At 46.0% G+C, this 23006-nt stretch overlaps 1 protein-coding gene across 3 annotated transcripts in view; it reads left to right on the top strand.

Moving 5' to 3' along the window:
• The window catches only part of LOC118372622 (piezo-type mechanosensitive ion channel component 2-like), a 213790-nt gene that overhangs the window by 114109 nt on the left and 76675 nt on the right, over positions 1-23006 (top strand). For all 3 annotated transcript variants that reach the window (XM_052483863.1, XM_052483862.1, XM_052483861.1), the window contains exons 6-7: positions 15950-16388; positions 16830-17043. In XM_052483863.1, coding sequence (XP_052339823.1) covers positions 15950-16388; positions 16830-17043 — 653 coding nt within the window. The remainder of the gene's footprint in view (positions 1-15949; positions 16389-16829; positions 17044-23006) is intronic.

Genomic DNA, 23006 nt, shown 5'->3' with positions numbered 1-23006 from the left:
TGTTGGTAGAGTACGGGCTGTTGGTAGAGTACGGGCTTTGGTAGAGTCCCACGGGCTGTTGGTAGAGTCGGGCTGTTGGTAGAGTACGGGCTGTTTGTAGAGTACGGGCTGTTGGTAGAGTACGGGCTGTTGGTAGATACGGGCTGTTGGTAGAAATCTGCGGGCTGTTGGTAGAGTACGGGCTGTTGGTAGCATGTTTGTAGAGTTAATGTTTGTAGAGTTGGCTGTTTGTAGAGTCGGGCTGTTTAAGAGTGCTGTTTGTATATTACGGGCTGTTTGTCAGAAATGTTGGTAATGGGCTGGGTAGAGTACGGGCTGGGTAGAGTACGGGCTGTGTAGAGTACGGGCTGTTTGTAGAGTACGGGCTGTTTGTAGAGTACGGGCTGTGTAGAGTACGGGCTGTGTAGAGTACGGGCTGTGTAGAGTACGGTCTGTGTAGAGTACGGTCTGTGTAGAGTACGGTCTGTTTGTAGAGTACGGTCTGTTTGTAGAGTACGGTCTGTTTGTAGAGTACGGTCTGTTGGTAGAGTACGGTCTGTTGGTAGAGTACGGTCTGTTGGTAGAGTACGGTCTGTTGGTAGAGTACGGTCTGTTGGTAGAGTACGGTCTGTTTGTAGAGTACGGTCTGTTTGTAGAGTACGGGCTGTTTGTAGAGTACGGGCTGTTTGTAGAGTACGGGCTGTTTGTAGAGTACGGTCTGTTGGTAGAGTACGGTCTGTTGGTAGAGTACGGTCTGTTGGTAGAGTACGGTCTGTTGGTAGAGTACGGTCTGTTGGTAGAGTACGGGCTGTTGGTAGAGTACGGGCTGTTGGTAGAGTACGGGCTGTTTGTAGAGTACGGGCTGTGTAGAGTACGGGCTGTGTAGAGTACGGGCTGTTTGTAGAGTACGGGCTGTTTGTAGAGTACGGTCTGTGTAGAGTACGGGCTGTTTGTAGAGTACGGGCTGTTTGTAGAGTACGGGCTGTTTGTAGAGTACGGGCTGTTGGTAGAGTACGGTCTGTTGGTAGAGTACGGTCTGTTGGTAGAGTACGGTCTGTTGGTAGAGTACGGGCTGTTGGTAGAGTACGGGCTGTTGGTAGAGTACGGGCTGTTGGTAGAGTCTGTGTAGAGTCGGGCTGTTTCTTCTCTGTTTGTAGAGTACTGTGTGTAGAGTCGGGCTGTTTGTAGATACGGGCTGTTTGTAGAGTACGGGCTGTTTGTAGAGTACGGGCTGTTTGTAGAGTACTCTGTTTGTCTCTACGGGCTGTTTGTAGAGTACTCTGTTTGTAGAGTTCTGTGTAGAGTACGGGCTGTGTAGAGTACGGGCTGTGTCTACGGGCTGTGTCTCCCCTGTGTAGAGTACGGGCTGTTTGTAGAGTACGGGCTGTTTGTCTACGGGCTGTTTGTAGAGTACGGGCTGTTTGTAGAGTACGGGCTGTTTGTAGAGTACGGTCTGTGTCTACTCCCCTGTGTAGAGTCCCGGGCTGTTTGTAGAGTACGGGCTGTTTGTAGAGTACGGGCTGTTTGTAGAGTACGGGCTGTTTGTAGAGTACGGGCTGTTTGTAGAGTACGGGCTGTTTGTAGAGTACGGGCTGTTGGTAGAGTACGGGCTGTGTAGAGTACGGGCTGTGTAGTACATGTCAATGCAATAGAACCCTACTCTGGTGCTTTCTGCCTTCAACAAAATATCTTGCTTAGTTCATTTTGTTTCTCTTTGTTGCATTGAAATGGGATAATATTGTGTTGATTTGATCACATTTGCCACAGTAAAGGGAAACGTTTATAGTGTTAACAGAGAAAACACTAGAACAGTGGTCACCAACCATTTAGAGTCAAGATCCCTTTCTGAGTCAAGATCCCTTTCTGAGTCAAGATCCCTTTCTGAGTCAAGATCCCTTTCTGAGTCAAGATCCCTTTCTGAGTCAAGATCCCTTTCTGAGTCAAGATCCCTTTCTGAGTCAAAATACAAGCAGAGATAAACCGCTCAGATTACTCCCATGAACAGAGAAAGTGAAATGTTCTTTGATATTAAAAAAGACCCAAGCTGCTAATAATAACACAAGCCTACAGAGACACGTTCCTACTAATTCATTACTGCTGCTGTGCTTGTTGTAGCGCTGAGTGGAAATAGGAAGAACGTGAATTTTAAGGCTTATAAAAGTGTTGAAAACAAAGTATTGACAGTGCTGAGTAAGAACTTAAACGGCAGCTCTTTGCTGTATTAGTTCACAGTCTCTCTAGTCATGGTTATAAACGTTTTAAAATGTCACAGTATCAACTTTGCTGTAGCTTTTGTTGCTCATGCCTGCTAGTTACTGCAGAAATGGTCATCTAAGCCGTCCGATTGGCCAGCGTTAGACCTTCATACACATGAAATGGTACAAAAATGCAACCGTGTGCCTACTGTCGTGCAGGGCAGCTGAATCAGGTGCATCTACCTCCAACAGCCCAAGACTAAAATAAATAAAATAGGAACACAAGGATTAATCATTGGGTTTTCACAAGCATGTTTGGCTTATCGACTAGGAATACCTTGGAGATTGAGTTGTGACCACTGCTCTAGAAAACTGAGTGAGGCTCTCAGGGCTTCTCTCTGCGGGCGTGTATTTCTTCTGCGCAGCAGTCCCAGGGAGCTGTCAAGTCTCAGGGCTGCTTCACGCCCGTGCGGCTGGCGGGAACATTGGTCAGAACCCCAACTAGGTGTCGGGTAGTAACCAAAAGGTTTGGTTCAATCCTTAGCCGACTAGGTGAAAAATCTGCCGTTGTGCACTTGAGCATTGCACTTAATTGCCTAATTGCTCCTGTAAGTCGCACTGATTAAGAGTGCCTGCTAAATTACTAAAATGTCAAAAATGTAAATGACTTGAGCAGGCCTAGAACCACAAGAACACAATCTTATGTAAACCTGTACAAATCCTCACCCGTGCAACATTAATATTAAACTCAGTATTTGTGTTGCTGTGGGATGCCTGTTTTGCTCCCATTAACAATGCATTTGCATTCCAGCGCCGGAGAGACATCTGGTCATCATTAATGTTTTCTGTGGTAGCGGCCGTGCTAGAGTTACCAGTCTCTCGTATGTTTCCCTCTCTCTCTCTCTCTCTCTCCCCTCTCTCCCCTCTCTATCTCTCTCCCCGTCTCTCCTCTATCTATCCCCTCTCTATCTCCTCTGTACTCTCTCTCTCTCTGTCTCCTCTCTCTCCTCTCCTCTCTCTCTCCCCCTCTCCTCTCTCTTCTCTCTCTCTCTCTCTCTCTCTCTCCTCTTTCTATCCTCTTTCTTCTCTCTCTTTCTCTCTCTCTCTCTCTCTCTTTCTATCCTCTTTCTTCTCTCTCTCTCATCTCTCTCTCTCTTTCTCTCTCTCTCCTCTCCCTCTCTTTCTCTCTCTCCCTCTCTTTCTCTCTCTCCCTCCCTCTCTCTCTTTCTCCCCTCTCTCCCCCTCTCTCATCCCCCTCTCTCTACTCTCTCTCTCTCTCCCCCTCTCTCATCCCCCTCTCTCTCTCTATCTCTCCCCCTCTCTCTCCTCTCTTTCTCTCCTCTCTTTCTCTCCTCTCTCTCCCCTCTATCTCCTCTCTCTTTCTCTCCTCTCTCTCTCCCTTCTATCCTCTTTCTTCTCTTTCTCTCATCTCTCTCTCTCTCCCCTCTCTCTCCCCTCTCTCTCCCTCTCTTTCTCTCTCTCCCTCTCTTTCTCTCTCCCTCTGTCTCTCTCCCCTCTCTCCCCCTCTCTCATCCCCCTCCTCTGTCTCTCTCTCTCCCCCTCTCTCATCCCCTCTCTCTGTCTATCTCTCCCCCTCTCTCTCCTCTCTTTCTCTCCTCTTTCTCTCCTCTCTCTCCCCTCTATCTCCTCCTCTCTTTCTCTCCTCTCTTTCTCTCCTCTAACTCCCCTCTATCTCCTCCTCTCTTTCTCTCCTCTCTCTCTCCCCTCTATCTCCCCCTCTCTCTCTCTATCTCTCCCCTCCCTCTCTCCCCTCTATCTCTCCTCTCCCTCCCCTCTATCTCCCCCTCTCTCTCCTCTCTCTCTCCTCTCTCATCTCTCTCTCTCTCTCTCTCTCTCTCTCTCTCTCTCTCTCTCTCTCTCTCTCTCTCTCTCTCTCTCTCTCTCTCTCTCTCTTCCTACATGTATTTTCCTCTCCTCCTCTCATGTTCTGTTCTGTCCTTTCCTAATTCCATGCCTCTAGGCTTCTACGCTGGATAAGCCAAACATTAGGGACACTCATATTGAGTTGCACCCCCTTTTCCCTCATGGATTCTACAAGGTGTTGAAAATGTTCCACAGGGATGCTGGCTCATGTTGACTCCAACGCTTCCTACAGTTGTCAAGTTGGCTGGATGTCCTTTGGGTGGCGGACCATTCTTCATATACACAGGAAACACAGCAGGTTTGCAGTACTTAACACAAACCAGTGCACCTGCCACCTACTTCCATACCCCGTTTAAAGGCATTTAAATCTGTTGTCTTTCCCATTCGCCCTCTGAATGGCACACATACACAATCCATGTCTCAGTTGTCTCAAGGCTTTAGAAACCAGTCTCCTCCCCTTTATCTTCACTGATTGAAGTGGATTTAACAAGTGACATCAATAAGATATCATAGCTTTCACCTGGATTCGCCTGGTCAGTCTACATCATGGAAAGAGCACTGTTTTGTATACTCAGTGTATAGTCTCCCCTTATCTCCCATGTACTTCTCAACTCTGTCTCCTCTCTCCCCTCCTCTCCTCTCTCCCCTCCCCTGTCTACTCTCCTCTCTCCCCTCCCCTGTCTACTCTCCCCTCCCCTGTCTACTCTCCTCTGTCTACTCTCCCCTCCCCTGTCTACTCTCCCCTCCCCTGTCTACTCTCCTCTGTCTACTCTCCTCTCTCCCCTCCCCTGTCTACTCTCCTCTCTCCCTTCCCCTCCTCTCCTCTGTCTACTCTCCTCTGTCTCCTCTCCTCTGTCTACTCTCCTCTCTCCCCTCCTCTCCTCTGTCTACTCTCCTCTCTCCCCTCCCCTGTCTACTCTCCTCTGTCTACTCTCCTCTCTCCCCTCCCCTGTCTACTCTCCTCTCTCCCCTCCCCTGTCTACTCTCCTCTCTCCCCTCCCCTCCTCTCCTCTGTCTACTCTCCTCTCTCCCTCCCTCCTCTCCTCTGTCTACTCTCCTCTCTCCCCTCCCCTGTCTACTCTCCTCTCTCCCCTCCCCTCCTCTCCCTGTCTACTCTCCTCTCTCCCCTCCCTGTCTACTCTCCTCTCTCCCCTCCTCCCCTCCCCTGTCTACTCTCCTCTCTCCCTCCCCTCCTCTCCTCTGTCTACTCTCCTATGTCCTCTCCTCCGTCTCATCTCCTCTCCTCTCTCCCCTCCCCTGTCTACTCTCCTCTCTCCCCTCCCCTCCTCTCCTCTGTCTATTCTGCTCTCTCCCTCCCTGTCTCTCTCCTCTCTCCCCTCCTCTCCTCTGTCTACTCTCCTATGTCCTCTCCTCCGTCTCATCTCCACTCTCCCTCTCCCCTCCTTTCCTCTGTCTATTCTGCTCTCTCCTCTCTCCTCCCTCTCTCCACTGTCTCCTCTGTCCTCCTCTCCCCCTCCCCTGTCTACTCTCCTCTCTCCTCCTCTCCTCTCCTCTCCTCTGTCTCATCTCCACTCCTCTCTCCCCTCCCCGTCTACTCTCCTCTCTCCCCTCCCCTCCTCTCCTCTGTCTACTCTCCTCTCTCCCCCTCCCTCTACTCTCCTCTCTCCCCTCCCCTGTCTACTCTCCTCTCTCCCCTCCTCTCCTCTGTCTCCTATCTCCTCTCCTCCGTCTCATCTCCACTCTCCTCTCTCCCCTCCCCTCCTCTCCTCTGTCTACTCTCCTCTCTCCCCTCCCCTGTCTACTCTCCTCTCTCCCCTCCCCTGTCTCCTCTCCTCTCTCCCCTCCCTCCCCTCCTCTCCTCTGTCTACTCTCCTCTCTCCCCTCCCCTGTCTACTCTCCTCTGTCTCCTATCTCCTCTCCTCCGTCTCATCCTCACTCTCCTCTCTCCCCTCCTTTCCTCTGTCTATTCTGCTCTCTCCCCTCCCCTGTCTACTCTCCTCTCTCCCCTCCCCTGTCTACTCTCCTCTCTCCCCTCCCCTCCTCTCCTCTGTCTACTCTCCTATGTCCTCTCCTCCGTCTCATCTCCACTCTCCTCTCTCCCCTCCTTTCCTCTGTCTATTCTGCTCTCTCCTCTACTCTGCTCTCCTCTCCTCTCTCCTCTCCTCTCTCCTCTCTCCCCTGGTCTCCTCTGTCTACTCTCCTATCTCCTCTCCTCCGTCTCATCTCCACTCTCCTCTCTCCCCTCCCCTCCTCTCCTCTGTCTACTCTCCTCTCTCCCCTCCTCCTCCCTCTCATCTCCACTCATCTCCACTCTCCTCCTCCTCCTTCCCTCTCTGTCTCCCTCTCTCCTCCTCCTCTCCTCTCTCTCTCTCCTCTCTCTCTCCCTGGTCTCCTCTGTCTACTCTCCTATCTCCTCTCCTCCGTCTCATCTCTCCTCTCTCCTCTCTCCCCTCCCCTCCTCTCCCTGTCTACTCTCCTCTCTCTCCTCCCCCCCTCCCTCTCCCTGTCTACTCTCCTCTCTCCTCTCCCCTGTCTCTCTCCTCTCTCCTCTCTCCCTCCTTTCTACTCTGTCTATTCCCTCTCTCCTCTCCTCTGTCTCTCTCCTCTCTCCTCTCTCCCCTCCTCTCCTCTGTCTACTCTCCTATCTCCTCTCCTCCGTCTCATCTCCACTCTCCTCTCTCCCCTCCTTTCCTCTGTCTCCTCTCCTCTGTCTCCTCTCTCCTCTCTCCCCTCCCCTCCTCTCCTCTGTCTACTCTCCTCTCTCCCCTCCCCTCCTCTCCTCCATCTCATCTCCACTCTCCTCTCTCCCTCCTTTCCTCTGTCTATTCTGCACTCTGCTCTCCTCTCCTCTCTCCTCTCTCCTCTCCTCTCTCTCCTGGTCTCCTCTGTCTACTCTCCTCTCTCCCCTCCCCTCCTCTCCTCTGTCTACTCTCCTCTCTCCCTCCTTTCCTCTGTCTATTCTGCTCTCTACTCTGCTCTCCCCTCTCTCTTCCTCTCTCTATTCTGCTCCTCTCTCTCTCCTCTCCCTCTCCTCTCCTCTCTCTCTCCTCTGTCTACTCTCCTCCATCATCTTTTGTTCTCACCGCTCCTCATCTGGTGCCAGAGACTCTCAGATCCAGGACAGGGCTCCTGATCCAAACTTGCCCCCTCTTTCTCTCTCCCTCTCTCTCTCTCTCTCTGCTGTCTCTCCCTCCCTCTCTGCCTCTCTCGCTTCTGTCACCCTCCCGCTCTGTCTCTCTCTCCCCCTACTCACTCTTCCCTAATAAAAGCAGTGTGGGGACGTGCTTTCTCCAAGTGTGCAGCGTGTTGTGGAGCGGTAATTAGTTGGAATGTGCCCCTCCCCCTCCCCTGGCATGGCCCTTTACAGTTATACGACTTAAGGGCTGATTAGAACCACACTACCATACTTCTCTGATCACTGGCTGACTCTCTCTCACAGCTCCACAGCCCAGCCATCACCATTGTTTTGTAACATTTGCCAATGTACAGGCTCACTGTGATGCTATAGCTAGTCCATGGAGCAATCATTAGCTGCGTTAGTGAACTAGTTACAACTGTAGATAGCTGATACTAGCTAGAAGCTACTGTAGGAGGGGACGAGATAATGGTGACCGCTACTGATGCCTGCCGAAACCCACAACTCTGATCAGATCACACGCACTACTAAACTTCACCCTTGACACCCTCACCCTTCACACCCTTACCACCTATCGTTCACCCTGCCTTAAATCTAGAGCACCTCTTAGTGTGATGTCTTTAGGCTGGCATGTTAATAATGTCCCATGTTCATGATCACATATTTGACAAGGCCTTTACTTTAGATAAGATTAAAAAAATCGACCTTATTTTACCCAAGAGGAAATATTGATGGACGTAAGGCCCTGCTCCCACATACAATACACAACACATCATCACATCAAGTTATACACAGCGGTGAACTGCATCAAAATCTCAGCCACTGAGATATATTAAGCTATGATTTCAGCTCACATGCCAACATTCTTATGTAGCTCATATATGCCGACCCTGGCTTAGTTCCAACTACCAGCCTGTACCCTGTACGTAGGTACACACACCCCTGTGGGTGGCAGAGTGAGAGACTGTGTTAAGATGTATTCACACATGCCATCATTCATTCAGATATAGCTCCGCTTGTCAGTGTATCAGCCCTAACTCAATGAGGAATTGGATGAACTGTCAATGAGGAAGCCAGAGCAACTGGTTTCCCATGTGTTGACACCAAAGCTGTTTATCACTAGCAAGCCTGATGCTGTCAGCACAGCTCTCCTCGTTAGTTCCTCTCTGTCTGCAGCTGCAGGGGGATATGAATGGATTGGCTGTTATTGAGCTTGATAGATTAGTTGGCAGTCTTCCAGTTTTTTGTCTTCTAACATAGACCACTTAGCAGATGCATCTGTCCAAAGCCACTTGCATACATTTTCAATATGTGTATGTGTTCCCTGTGGGAATTGAACCCATGACCTTGGTGTCACTAGCACCACAGTCTTACCAACTGAGTCAAGCAGGACCACCAGATGTTGTTTTTCATAGGTTCCTTAGAAGCCTTTAACTTTGACCTCTGGGTATTTGTGACTTTGCTAATAAACTAATTTACATGGAAGATGTTTCCCCCTCTCCTCTATCTATCTATCCTCTCTCTCTCTCCTTCTATCTCTCTCCCCCTCTCCTCTCTCTTCTCTCTCTCTCTCCTCTTCTCTATCCTCTTTCTTCTCTCTCTCTCTCTTTCTCTCTCCTCTCTCCTCTCTCTCTCTCTCTCTCTCCTCTCTCTCTCTCTCTCTCTCTCCCCTCTCTCTCTCCCCCTCTCTACCCCCTTTCTATCCTCTCTCCCCTCTCTCTCTCTCTCTCCTCCCCACCCCTCCTCTCTCTCTCTCTCTCCCTCTCTCTCTCACTCTCTCTCTCTCCCCTCTCTCTCTCCCCTCTCTCTTCTCTCTCTCTCTCTCTCTCTCTCTCTCTCTCTCTCTCCCCCTCTCTTTACATTTACATGGCTGAGCAGCTGATTGGCTCCCGAATGTTTTTTGCGTGGCGTTTCTATTGGGGTTTATATTTGTCATTTCTAAGGTACAAAACTTGTGGTTGTGGATTATGGATATAGAATTGGACTCGGCCTCTGTGACCTCACTCGAGACGCCAGCACTCTACCTGCAATATCCCTAAAGTTTGTCATATCCTGAAAGTAACATTTTATTAAAGGTTTTTAAGGGACAGAAAATACCCTGTAATGAAAATGTTATACATGCCTTTCTTATAACACATTTCTGTGTTCTATTCATGTGCTGTTCTATAAACCAATTTCTGTGTTCATGCAAGTGGCTGACTGTACAAATCCTCACTATCGGTAGCTGCAATTTGGCAGTATGCCACATTGTCTTGAGAACGAATGAAAGATATCTTAGTTTCAAGGTCTCAGCGTAGAGCCTTGTGAGGTGTTGGTCTGTCGCATGTTATGAACCAGTATTGGTCTGTCACATGATTGAAACAAAATGGTAATGATGAATTAATTATGCTAAATCATGCAAATATAACTTGTCTGTGTATAGCCATATATACGACAACTGCTGGGACAGCCCCAGGCAGAGCCCCAGGCAGAGCTCCAGGCAGAGCCCCAGGCAGAGCCCCAGGCAGAGCCCCAGGCAGAGCCCCAGGCAGAGCCCCAGGCAGAGCCCCAGGCAGAGCCCCAGGCAGAGCCCCAGGCAGAGCCCCAGGCAGAGCCCCAGGCAGAGCTCCTGATTGATATGTGTACTATGGTGCATTGAGTTGGTTGGAACCTCTCCAGATCGCTGACAATAAACAATCATTCATTTAAGATTGACTTCGGGTACTAGGATTATCACCTCTTCATGTTGAAAAATGTAAATCATGAATTGCAAAGTAGTTTGCATGAATGTAGACGGACAATATTGTTGGTCCGTTGAAAACGGAAGTTGACCAATCAACAACCAGGTATCCAACTAGTCATGCTACTGTACAGTGAACCGGCAGTAGCCTACCAGGGGGAGTGCTGATGACTAGACTGACTCCAACCCCCTTCGTCCTCTTACAGTGTGTAGTGATGTAACAGTGGGTGTGGCCTGTGGACAGACTGAGAGCTCGTTTGTGAGAGCCAGGAGGAAGAGGTGGAATCAGATCCCTCAGGAGGTTCATAAGAGAGTGGTTGGTTCGTTCGCTGCCTCCTCTGTTGAACATGCCCGCTGCATGGGAGCCGTCGCCTCAGTTAAATAAATAGGGCTTCGTCAAACACAAGTTGTTCGATCATTTACGATACGCCGCTGACGATAGTGAGGAGATTACTGACTTTGGTGTTTTACCCAGCGAGAAAGACTTGTTTGTTTTGCCCTGTGGAGATTTCACGATAGGGCGGTGAATGATCGCACAGAGCAGTGTGATACATATCGGGAAAATATGTAGCGAGGCAGATTTCACTTTTACCATGCAGGCCCATTTCAAATAAACAACTGATCCGGCTGCTCTAAAATTATTTGTATTTTAGTTCTCTAATTGCTGACTCCAGTATACATATTAAAACCGAGAGGGCCTTGCTGTGGAGAGGATTTTAGATCGGTTGAACCACAGTTGAGTTTGAGGTTCCAACCACAGCTAACAAACCCCCCAAGACTCTTTGATCTCATGTTGGACTATTATACAGATGTCGGATCTTAATTTGATCACCCTGTTGCCGGAAAACGTTCCTGCAATGCAGGGCATTTTAAACGTGTTGTGTATTTGAGGTTTAAAAAAGCTTCTTTAGTTTGTAATTTCCATTTAGAAATGTCAGACTTGATTTTCCTTACGAAAAATGGATCAACCCCTACAAAAATGTTTCTTAATTATAATCGACACAATTCACATTTGCTGTTGCTGCAGGATTATTTTCCTGCTGTAGAAAATTGGCTCAAATTAAGATCCTACATGTGTGCCAATATGTTCCATGAGAGACTAATGTTTTGAGGAAATTATACCAATTACTCTCAGATGACCACATGTGCCTACATGACAAAACTATTTTGAATAGTTTCGTTTTATAGCAATAATTTGCTTTTCCTGTATTCATAAATTGGTGATTTTACATCTAATTAGTTGTAAAATCACCAGATGGTGTAAAATCACCATCTAATTAGCTGTTTCTCTCACAAAATGTTTGTAGTTTTTCCTTTTTTGAGGTGTCTTACCCTTGGCGGCTATTTTTCCCAACCAGAAATAACATGTCTATGTGGTGTAGCCTTCATATTGCTTTTGTTTCCTTGCCTGATGGGTTGAATTAGATTTCTTCAGTTACCCACATTCCAAAAAATACAGTTTACTATAGAATACTACAGCACTTACTATAGAATTATTTAGTAAACTGTAGTATACTGTAGAATTTGTTATTATTACTCGTCATTATTATTCACTGTGTATTTATTTATATATATTCACTACGGGTCAAACGTTTTAGAACACCTACTCATTCAGGGTTTTTCTTTATTTTTAAAACTCTTTTTTCTACGTTGTAGAATAATAGTGAAGACATTGAATGAGTTCGTGTTCTAAAACTTTGGACCGGTAGTGTGTATATATATATTTTTAAATATTTAACTCTGCGTTGTTGAAAAAGCACCTGTAAGTAAAGCATTTCACTGGTCGTCTTCAGCTGTAAATAACATTTGATTTGAACTCCTTTTTCTGAAGTTGGTTTCTAAATGTCCTTCTGTATTGACATTTGAAGTACATACTATACGATAAGAACGTGTAAACTGATGCATCTACCACAGTTTTGAGTCAGCTAGTCTGCTTAGTGCTTTTGAAGTGAAGCCCACATTCTGTCTCGTCTCCAGAGTCCCACACCTAATCTCATTTCTCTTAATGCTCATCCATCCTGTTCTGTCCCAGGATATTCATTTATGTTCCCCTAACCTCGTTAGGAGAGTCTGTCGCCTAACGCATGTCACTTTATCATTTAATGTACAGACAAACAGGCTAATAATTAGTCTTTATGTGCATTTGAAATGCAGCTGTTCACATCATGTTTGTGAATGGGAGAAGGATAACAACATGTACAGTATACTGTATATAGTACACAGACTGGATATGTACAGAAAGTATTCACATCCCTTGACTTTTTTCACATTTTGTGTGTGTGTTACAGCATGAATTTAAAATGGATCACATTTAGATTTGTTGTCACTGGTCTACACATAATACCTCATCATGTCAAAGTGGAGTTATGTTTTTTTAATTTTTTTTACTAATTAATAAAAAATGAAAATCTGTAAAGCTGTACATTTGCTTAACAAGCCACATAACAAGTTACATGGACTCACTCTGTGTGTAATAGTAGTGTTTAACATACTTTTTGAATGACTACCTCATCTCTGTACCCCACATATACAAATATCTGTAGGTTCCCTCAGTCGAGCTGTGAATTTCAAACACAGATTCAACCACAAAGACCAGGAAGGTTTAACAATGCAAAGAAGGGCACCTATTGGTAAAAAACAATCTGACCTTTGAGCATGATGAAGTTATTAATTACACTCTAAATTATTTACCAATACACCCAGTCACTACAAAGATACAGGCGTCTTTCCTAACTCAGTTGCCAGAGAGGAAGGAAACCACTCAGGGATTTCACCAAGAGGCCAATAGTGACTTTAAAAAAGTTACAGAGTTTAATGGCTGTGATAGGAGATAACTGAGGATGGATCAAAAACATTGTAGTTACTCTACAATACTAACCTAATTGACAGAGTGAAAGAAGGGAGCCTGTACAGAATAGAAATACTCCAAAACATGCATCCTGCAACAAGCAGGGTATGTGAGCAGAGTGGAGCTGGAAGCAGAGCGAGTAGCAGAGTGTGACCAATTTAACTGGAACTGAGTGAGTAGCAGAGTGTGACCAATTTAACTGGAACTGAGCGAGTAGCAGAGTGTGACCAATTTAACTGGAACGGAGCGAGTAGCAGAGTGTGACCAATTTAACTGGAACGGAGCGAGTAGCAGAGTGTGACCAATTTAACTGGAACTGAGCGAGTAGCAGAGTGTGACCAATTTAACTGGAACGGAGCGAGTAGCAGAGTGTGACCAATTTAACTGGAACGGAGCGAGTAGCAGAGTGTGACCAATTTAACTGGAACTGAGCGAGTAGCAGAGTGTGACCAATTTAACTGGAACGGAGCGAGTAGCAGAGTGTGACCAATTTAACTGGAACTGAGCGAGTAGCAGAGTGTGACCAATTTAACTGGAATAGAGCGAGTAGCAGAGTGTGACCAATTTAACTGGAATAGAGCGAGTAGCAGAGTGTGACCAATTTAACTGGAACGGAGCGAGTAGCAGAGTGTGACCAATTTACCTGGAACAGAGCGAGTAGCAGAGTGTGACCAATTTACCTGGAACAGAGCGAGTAGCAGAGTGTGACCAATTTACCTGGAACAGAGCGAGTAGCAGAGTGTGACCAATTTACCTGGAACAGAGCGAGTAGCAGAGCCCGGCCCAGCATGCATTTGTAGTCTATTTGTGTGCTGTTATAGCCCCTTGCTTTAGCTACTGTCATGGAGTTCACTAAATATTTTCAGAAAGAAACTGATAAAACACACAGGTGAAAAATCAAGGTGATTTACAAAGATGAGGCCCAAGAGCATGAGAGGGAGTGTGGTGATGTTGTGTGTCCACAACTAAAGAATCATTGTGGAATCTGAAAAGACACATATCCCAAAATCATGATGGTGTACTTACGAAATGCACATGCTAACATAAAGGAACAAGGTGGGTAGATAGCTAAGTGTGTCATTGTAGTAAAGTATTTATAAACAACAACTTTGATCTCATTAAAGTAGAGATTATTTTCGTTCTTTTATCAATACAGTAGGCCGTCAATGACTTTGACCCAATAGTTCTGGCATATTATCTCTTTCACGGAGCTTTCCATTTTGATCGGGTTATTTCACCTCAAATCCTTCAGGCCTACCAACAACAACAAAAGAAAAATGTGCATCCTGCCCAGCCTGGTTAGAGTGGCCCGAACGGTGTTTACCATCCCCAGTGGTTCTGCAAACGCTGAGAGGAGATTCTCTGTTGCTGACCTGCTCTCCAGGCACCATCACATCAGCCTGAAGCCACAGACTCCGTTTCTAAAAAACAAATTCAAAGGCACTGGAGACTGAGCCTAATCATGCATTTTTTGTTTAATTTGTATTTAGTTTTAAGTAAGTCACAGCATATATACACGATTTATAGACTATAATGATGTAACACAACAAAATGTTGAATACGTGTTGGGGTATGAATACTTTCTGAAGGCACTGTAACAGCAATGACGCAATGGCAACATCTGTTGAACTCCAGGGATTTATGCTATGAATATACATAATAACCTGCTCATCTTTCCCCTGTGTTATTTCCACCATATGGCCTGATATGAACGGCTGCTATTAACTGAACTTTATTAAATGCAATGTGCTGTACTGTACACTATAGCTCATGGCTAATGTAAACCAGAATGTTAACCATTTGCAATTTATTGACATCCATATGCATTTTTCCTGGTTTGCACGATAGCAGTCTTCTAATATAATTGCTATGTAAATCCAAACGCACTGGCTGATGTTGAGTGAAAAGTGCAGGTCTGCTGCATTGCAGGCAGTCGTTAGAGTGGGTTTAATCCTTTTGTGCAATAAAAAGAGACAACTGGTTGAAATGGTCGTTAAACGGGTGGTCTGGAGTACGGTCCTGCTGAATGTCACTGTCAAGCAGACCGCTAATCTCTCCTATAACCCCTCTCATTAACAATTACAATGGGACGTAACTCCTGGGACCCTCCTTAACCCTTACCAGCAGTTTTACTGTAACATGGTTCTGCAGCAAATGCTTAACAGGGTTATTAGCACAGCTCTAGTGTCTCACTCTCAACACACAAACACTCAAAGTATCATATTGGGTACACACTATACTATGACTTCTGTTGAATTGAGTTCTCTCAACAAAGCAGGGCTACTCAGCAAAGCAGGGCTACTCAGCAAAGCAGGGCTACTAAGAAAATACATTTATACTCAACAAAGCAGGGCTAGTCAGCAGATACGTTTCCTCTCATCAAAGCAGGGCTACTCAACAAGGCCGTTTCTAATCAACGAGGCAGGGTGCTGTTTCTCATCAACGAGGCAGGGTGCTGTTTCTACTCAACGAGGCAGGGTGCCGTTTCTACTCAACGAGGCAGGGTGTCGTTTCTATTAAACGAGGCAGGGTGCCGTTTCTACTCAACAAGGCAGGGTGCCGTTTCTACTCAACGAGGCAGGGTGTCGTTTCTACTAAACGAGGCATGGTGCCGTTTCTACTCGACGAGGCAAGGTGCTGTTTCTACTCAACGAGGCAGGGTGCCGTTTCTACTCAACGAGGCAGGGTGTCGTTTCTACTCAACGAGGCAGGGTGCCGTTTCTACTCAACGAGGCAGGGTGCCCTTTCTACTATATGAGGCAGGGTGCCGTTTCTACTCAATGAGGCAGGGTGCCGTTTCTAATCAAAGAGGCAGGGTGCCGTTTCTAATCGACGAGGCAGGGTGCCGTTTCTACTCAACGAGGCAGGGTGCTGTTTCTAATCAATGAGGCAGGGTGTCGTTTCTACTCAATGAGGCAAGGTGCTGTTTCTAATCTAAGAGGCAGGGTGCCGTTTCTACTCAATGAGGCAGGGTGTCGTTTCTACTCAATGAGGCAAGGTGCTGTTTCTAATCAACGAGGCAGGGTGCCGTTTCTACTCAATGAGGCAGGGTGTTGTTTCTACTCAATGAGGCAGGGTGCCGTTTCTAATCAACGAGGCAGGGTGCTGTTCCTAATCAACGAGGCAGGATGCCGTTTCTAACAAGGCAGGGCAAAGGCCCTAGCTACAAGGTGTACATGTTATTAACTTCTGTGTTGATACTGATTCTATTCATCTTCTTTCCCCAGGAAAAGAAGGATGAGGAGGTTGAGAAAGAGGAGGGAAAAAAGCAGGAGGAGGTTGAGAAAGAGGAGGGGGAAAAGGAGGAGGAGGTTGAGAAAGAGGAGGGGGAAAAGGAAGAGGAGGTTGAGAAAGAGGAGGGGGAAAAGCAGGAGGAGGTTGAGTTGGAGGAGGGGGAAAAGGAGGAGGAGGTTGAGTTGGAGGAGGACGACCTGATGTTCGAGGTGGACTTTGAGACGGGCGAGGATGGAGATGGAGAGATGACTGGGGACGAGGTGGAGGAGGGAGGAGAGGGGCAAGAAGGGGATGGAGAAGTAGAGGAGGAGAGCACCAAAATGAAGATCCTTCGTCAGATAGCGGCGATGGCATCCAAAGTCAAGGAGATCATTGGGAATCTTATTACCACGGCAGGGAAAGTAGTGGTCACCATTCTTCTGGGCCTTACAGGTAAGTGCCCTCACTCAAACGAATGACTGGCAATCCACAATTTATCATCAGAGCAGTTGAATTACTCCATTTGTAATTTGCTTAAATTGACATGATTGAATCCCTGATTTAATTTAATAAAATTTGACATACAGTGTAAATATTTAAATTTTCAGTATTTGTATTAAGACAATACAATTAAATCTCCCCACACATCTATTGTAGATTATCAGAATGAACCTTGTTTCCCAAAGACTTTCTGAATGTTTAACTTCCTGTCCTGAAATGCTGAAATTACCAAATTGTGTTGGGATTTTTCATACTCAAGTGTGAAATGTAGGAATCAGAGATGAGATTTGACAACGGCGTAAAGGTTTAATACAATGTATACTTCTCCTTCCAGTCTCACAGAGGATGATCCATGAATCACTATGTCCCCACTCTGCTTCTGTGCTGTTCCAGGCATCATGCTGCCCTCCCTGACCTCTGCAGTCTACTTCTTCACCTTCCTGGGCCTGTGTACCTGGTGGTCCTTCTGTCGGACATTCCACCCGCTCATCTTCAGCTGTCTGTGTGTCCTCATGGCCATCTTCAGCGCTGGTCACCTGGTGACTCTCTACCTCTACCAGTTCCAGTTCTTCCAGGAGCTCATCCCACCTGGGGATAGCTACGCCAGGTGTGTGTGTGTGTGTGTGTGTGTGTGTGTGTGTGTGTGTGTGTGTGTGTGTGTGTGTGTGTGTGTGTGTGTGTGTGTGTGTGTGTGTGTGTGTGTGTGTGTGTGTGTGTGTGTGTGTGTGTGTGTGTGTGTGTGTGTGTGTGTGTGTGTGTGTGTGTGTGTGTGTGTGTGTGTGTGTGTGTGCGTGTGCGTGCGTGCGTTTCCATGTAGTTTCAAGGGCAATGCACATGCATCATCCATATAAAGTAACCCCCATTGCATTACATCTGTTTACAGGATCATTTTGAAACGCAGCATATCAGCATAACATCGTCAGTGTGTAATCCTCTAGATTAGGAATACAAGAACACAGAGGCTGACTGAGGCTCTGACGGTGACCAATATTATTACCCCAAACACATGTGGCTAGGGGGGGAAAAAGACCACCAAATCTAACCTAGCAATCCAATCAAGTGTCAACGTCTGAGCCAATTGCATGTCAGAGTGGGTGTCAGGTGTCCGTCTGTTGGTTTTGGTCCTAAGTTACGATCCGACCATGAGAGCGGTGGTATTTCTCTCTCTCTCTCTCTCTCTCTCTCTCTCTCTCTCTCTCTCTCTCTCTCTCTCTCTCCTCTCTCTCTCTCTCCTCTCTCTCTCTCTCTCTCTCTCTCTCTCTCTCTCTCTCTCTCTCTCTCTCTCTCTCTCTCTCTCTCTCCCCCCCTCTCTCTCTCTCTCTCTCTCTCTCTCTCTCTCTCTCTCTCTCTCTCTCTCTCTCTCTCTCTCTCTCTCTCCTTTTTCCTCACCTCTCTTTTCTTTCACTATATTTTTTTAAAAAGAAAGGCAGAGGAATTCCTATGAAAAGCATCACAGGGAGCTGTCAGTGGGTGGGACACCTTTAAGATTTCCTCTGCTCCAGACAACACACAACAATGTGTTTGACATCTGCTGGAGGCCGTAGATCATGGTGTATTTCATCTGGCCCCGGTGTCAGACGCTCAGCCCAACTGAGCAAAGGAGAACTTCACAGCAAAGGAGTATTTTTGAACAGGAATAGCAGTTGGGATGTTGTCAGGCCCTGCGAATGTTGTGTTTTGTGTGGAGTGGAGTTGAACTTGATATTGGCCAACAGGTTATGTAACATATTTGGACGTATTTGAGCTTTAACTTATAGAGACGTAAATTAAGGTTGTCAAGGAATGATATGACATTGCTTGTTGTTGTTTTTTATCTTTTATAGAGGCTATTTACAGAACTATTTCCTCTGGTAGTGCTCCTGAGCCAAAAGGTGTCCCCCAAATAAACCAAGGACTGTGTGGTTACAAGTGTTAAAAAAATGGTAAAATATATTTTTTTAATTGATAAATATTATATCATACACTGCCGTTCAAAAGTTTGGGGTCACTTGGTAATGTGCACAAAAAAATATGTCCATTAAAATAACATCAAATTGATCAGAAATACAGTGTAGACATTGTTAATGTTATAAATGACTATTGTAGCTGGAAACGGCAGATTTTTTATGTAATATCTACGTAGGTGTAGAGGCCCATTATCAGCAACCATCACTCCTGTGTTCCAATGGCATGTTGTTTTAGATAATCCAGGTTTAACATTTTAAAAGGCTAATTGATAATAATAATAATAATATAATAATAATATATGCCATTTAGCAGACGCTTTTATCCAAAGCGACTTACAGTCATGTGTGCATACATTCTACGTATGGGTGGTCCCGGGGATCGAACCCACTACTACAAGCGCCATGCTCTACCAACTGAGCTACACATTAGAAAATCCTTTTGCAATGGTATGTAAGAAGTGCCCATCATGCCGATCCATCTTGTTGGAGGTGCTTCAGGAAGCATGGAGTGAAATCTCTTTAGATTACCTTATTAGATTACCTTAGATTATTTTTACAACTAGAATGCCAAAGGTCTGCAAGGCTGTAATTTCTGCAAATGGAGGATTCTTTGGCGAAAGCAAAGTTTGAAGGACACACTTATTTTTTAAATTAAAAATCATTATTTATAACCTTGTTAACATCTTGACTATATTTCCTATTTATTTTGCAACTCATTTCATGTATATTTTCATGGAAAACAAGAATGTATGACCCCAAACTTCTGTATGACCCCAAACTTTTGAACAGTAGTGTATGTGTATTTGAGCCATACATGCAACACTAAAGCCAGCATTTAAGGTAAAGAATAAGCAAATAAACAGTCTATTTAAAGCGGCAATCAGCAGTTTAAATAAAAACAAAGGATAGTCCCCGCCCCTCTTTAGGTAAAAACTATTGGGATTTGGGCTGGAGAAATGTAACCACTCTCAAATTCAAAGACAGAGCTATGGATACAAGGGCTGACCATCCATGATATCAACATGATCATTTTAACCCTGTTTGTTTACATGTATATAGTGTTTGTTTACATGTACATGTACCAATGTTTGCAAACATTGGAGTATCATTTTGGGTTCTGATGGGGTATGACAGTTGAACTAAGGTCATAGGCATTTGTGAGTGCTATTCTTCAAGAATCAAATGGGATCAATAGATAAAGGGAGGAAAGGAAACAATGATGACGATATGAGATATCAGACCAAACCTCCAGTTAAAACTCTTAAAGTATTTTCAAAATGTACTGCACCTTGTCTCTATGTGCGTAGAATTTAGCATTTGAATATTATACATTTCATTTCATATGTGACATTTCCTGATGGAGGAAAGCAGATTGAGGACCAGTCGAATCACTTAAAATTTCACAACCGAGAGATTATTCTCAAAGGTACAGATCATATACTTAATAACGTCATTCTAGGGTCTCCTGAGCGGCGCGGTGGTCTAAGGCACTGCATCTCAATGCCAGCTGTGCCACTAGAGATCCTGGTTCGAGTCCAGGCTCTGTCGCAGACGGCCGTGCATGGGAGATCCATGGCGCGGTGCACAGTTGGCCTAGCGTGGTTATGGGATGGTTTGGCCGGCAGGGATGTCTTGTCCCATCGCAGTCTAGCGACTCCTGTGACGGGTCGGGCTCATGCGTGTTGACACGGTCGCCAGGTGTACGGTGTTTCCTCCGACACATTAGTGTGGCTGTTTAAGAGAGCAGTTATTGTTTGATTACTTATAAGCGCAGAGAAACAGGAAACTACCATAGAGTAATTGGATGGTTGAATGTGTCCCAACTAATCATTGCATTTCAATAAGATCTTAGTTCATGTTCATTTTAAGCCCCCATTAAGTATTGTTCATTTATTTATTTTTAAATCATCGCTGTACGTCTAATAAATCAGTGTGTGTGTTAATGTCGTGAAAATAGTCTTATAATGTGGGCGTGTTTATACACATTTTTATATATTTACATACACAGCTCTGATTGGCGGATAGGATCGTATAGACTCTAGAGGCCACCCATATAAAAGATGACTGAATAATCAGATCAGATTAGATTGTGATGTAATGCTTTGGGCCAAAAACTCCATTCCACCGGAACAGATGGAAATTCCAGCCATTTTTTCCCCACAAGCTCTTACACAAAAAGGGCATTATCATAATTTTCACAATTTCATAGTGTTATTTTGACCTCATAGTATGTATATATGGGCTAACATCGGTATCTCGCCCCTCATCTCCCTTCACAAGCTGTCCCCTTATTAGGCCCTGCCGTTCCACATAGTTCAGAATACCTCTATACACCATCCTATCAACTAATACCTCTACCCTATATGCCATTACGCCATCACCCTCCCCTCCAAAAAAGCACTCCCACCATGCACCCTGTGACCCAACCGGACCCTCCATCATCCAGCCCCTGTCAGGGCCCAGAGAGAGCCAGACCAGGGAGAGGTGGCACAGGCCAGCCACCCGGCCCAGCTCCGGCTCCCCTCCGTTCCACAGACCCAGGTGGTTCTCATTACGCCGGCCCATTCTTGGCCCGCACCGAAATTACACAGCTGGTTTCGGGGAACTTCACATGAATTGTGGGAGCGAGCGAGAAAGGGAGAGAAAGAAAAATCTACGTTTTTAGAGACAGAAGAGAGAGAGAGAGAGACCCCTGAGTAAAGTGGAGGCAATTAATTCTAAATTAGGGCATGATCAGAGTATTTTTAGAAGGAGAATGCTGTAACAATGCTAGTGTAACGGATGTGAAACAGCTAGCTTAGTTAGCGGTGGTGCGAGCTAAATAGCGTTTCAATCGGTGACGTCTCTTGCTTTGAGACCTTGAAGTTGTAGTCCCCCTTTCTCTGCAAGGGCCGCGGCTTTTGTGGAGCGATGGGTAACGATGCTTCGTGGGTGACTGTTGTTGATGTGTGCAGAGGGTCCCTGGTTCGCGCCCGGGTATGGGCGAGGGGACGGTCTAAAGTTATACTGTTACACTTGAACAACACTGACAGCAAGCAAACATAAATAAATATAGTGTTTCTGTTCCTGAGTGGCGGTAGCATTGCTTTATAAAGGCCTTAGTGAAGTATACAGGACTAATTGGTAAAAGCTCTCGCTCGCCGTCAAACAGAATACAAAAACCTTAAACAGCAGTTGTCAGAGAAGTGTGTGTGATGGGGAGTGGTCCAATAGATGTTCTGTATTTGGAGTATGCTGTAACTGTGTATATTAATGTTCTATGGAGACTGCTAGGTAGTATGACGCGGTGTGTGTGTGTGTGTGTGTGTGTGTGTGTGTGTGTGTGTGTGTGTGTGTGTGTGTGTGTGTGTGTGTGTGTGTGTGTGTGTGTGTGTGTGTGTGTGTGTGTGTGTGTGTATTCTGTGAAATAACAGTACAAATAAACACAATAGGATCAACCTTAAAAACCTTCTTGCTTTAACATGTTGAAGGTTAGCAGCCCATTCATACTCTCAAAATCACCAGGAACGACATAACATTACATTTCATACAAACCCCCTCCTCAAACAAAAAACTGTTCTAACCGTCCAGTTTTATGTGGAAGACTCAAGACACAGATACACCCATTCTGTGGTTTTTATATTTGTCCTAAAACATACACACATGTCTCCTTGGACATGAAAGACAGAGGAAAAGAAAGAACAAGCACAGGGATAAGAAAGATATATAAACAAAGTAGGGCTATGGATTCTTCACTATACGCCTTCACTCATTATGGATCCTTCACTATACGCCTTCACTCAGTATGGATCCATCACTATTCACCTTCACTCATTATGGATCCTGAGTAAAACACGTGTTTAAACGTGTTAACCCTCGCAAGGCTGCAGGCCCAGACGGCATCCCCAGCCGCGCCCTCAGAGCATGCGCAGACCAGCTGGCTGGTGTGTTTACGGACATATTCAATCAATCCCTATCCCAGTCTGCTGTTCCCACATGCTTCAAGAGGGCCACCATTGTTCCTGTTACCAAGAAAACTAAGGTAACTGAGCTAAACGACTTCCATCATCATGAAGTGCTTTGAGAGACTAGTCAAGGACCAGATCACCTCCACCCTACCTGACACCCTAGACCCACTCCAATTTGCTTACCGCCCAAATAGGTCCACAGACGATGCAATCTCAACCACACTGCACACTGCCCTAACCCATCTGGACAAGAGGAATACCTATGTGCGAATGCTGTTCATCGACTACAGCTCAGCATTTAACACCATAGTACCCTCCAAACTCGTCATCAAGCTCGAGACCCTGGGTCTCGACCCCGCCCTGTGCAACTGGGTACTGGACTTCCTGACGGGCCGCCCCCAGGTGGTGAGGGTAGGTAACAACATCTCCACCCCGCTGATCCTCAACACTGGGGCCCCACAAGGGTGCGTTCTGAGCCCTCTCCTGCACTCCCTGTTCACCCACGACTGCGTGGCCACGCACGCCTCCAACTCAATCATCAAGTTTGCGGACGACACAACAGTGGTAGGCTTGATTACCAACAACGATGAGACGGCCTACAGGGAGGAGGTGAGGGCCCTCGGAGTGTGGTGTCAGGAAAATAACCTCACACTCAACATGATTGTGGACTTCAGGAA

This window comes from Oncorhynchus keta, chromosome 28 (assembly GCF_023373465.1).
Source record: "Oncorhynchus keta strain PuntledgeMale-10-30-2019 chromosome 28, Oket_V2, whole genome shotgun sequence".
Taxonomy (NCBI): Eukaryota; Metazoa; Chordata; class Actinopteri; order Salmoniformes; family Salmonidae; genus Oncorhynchus; species Oncorhynchus keta.
Note: the sequence above shows the minus strand (reverse complement) of the source record. Positions and strands in the feature narration are given on the sequence as shown.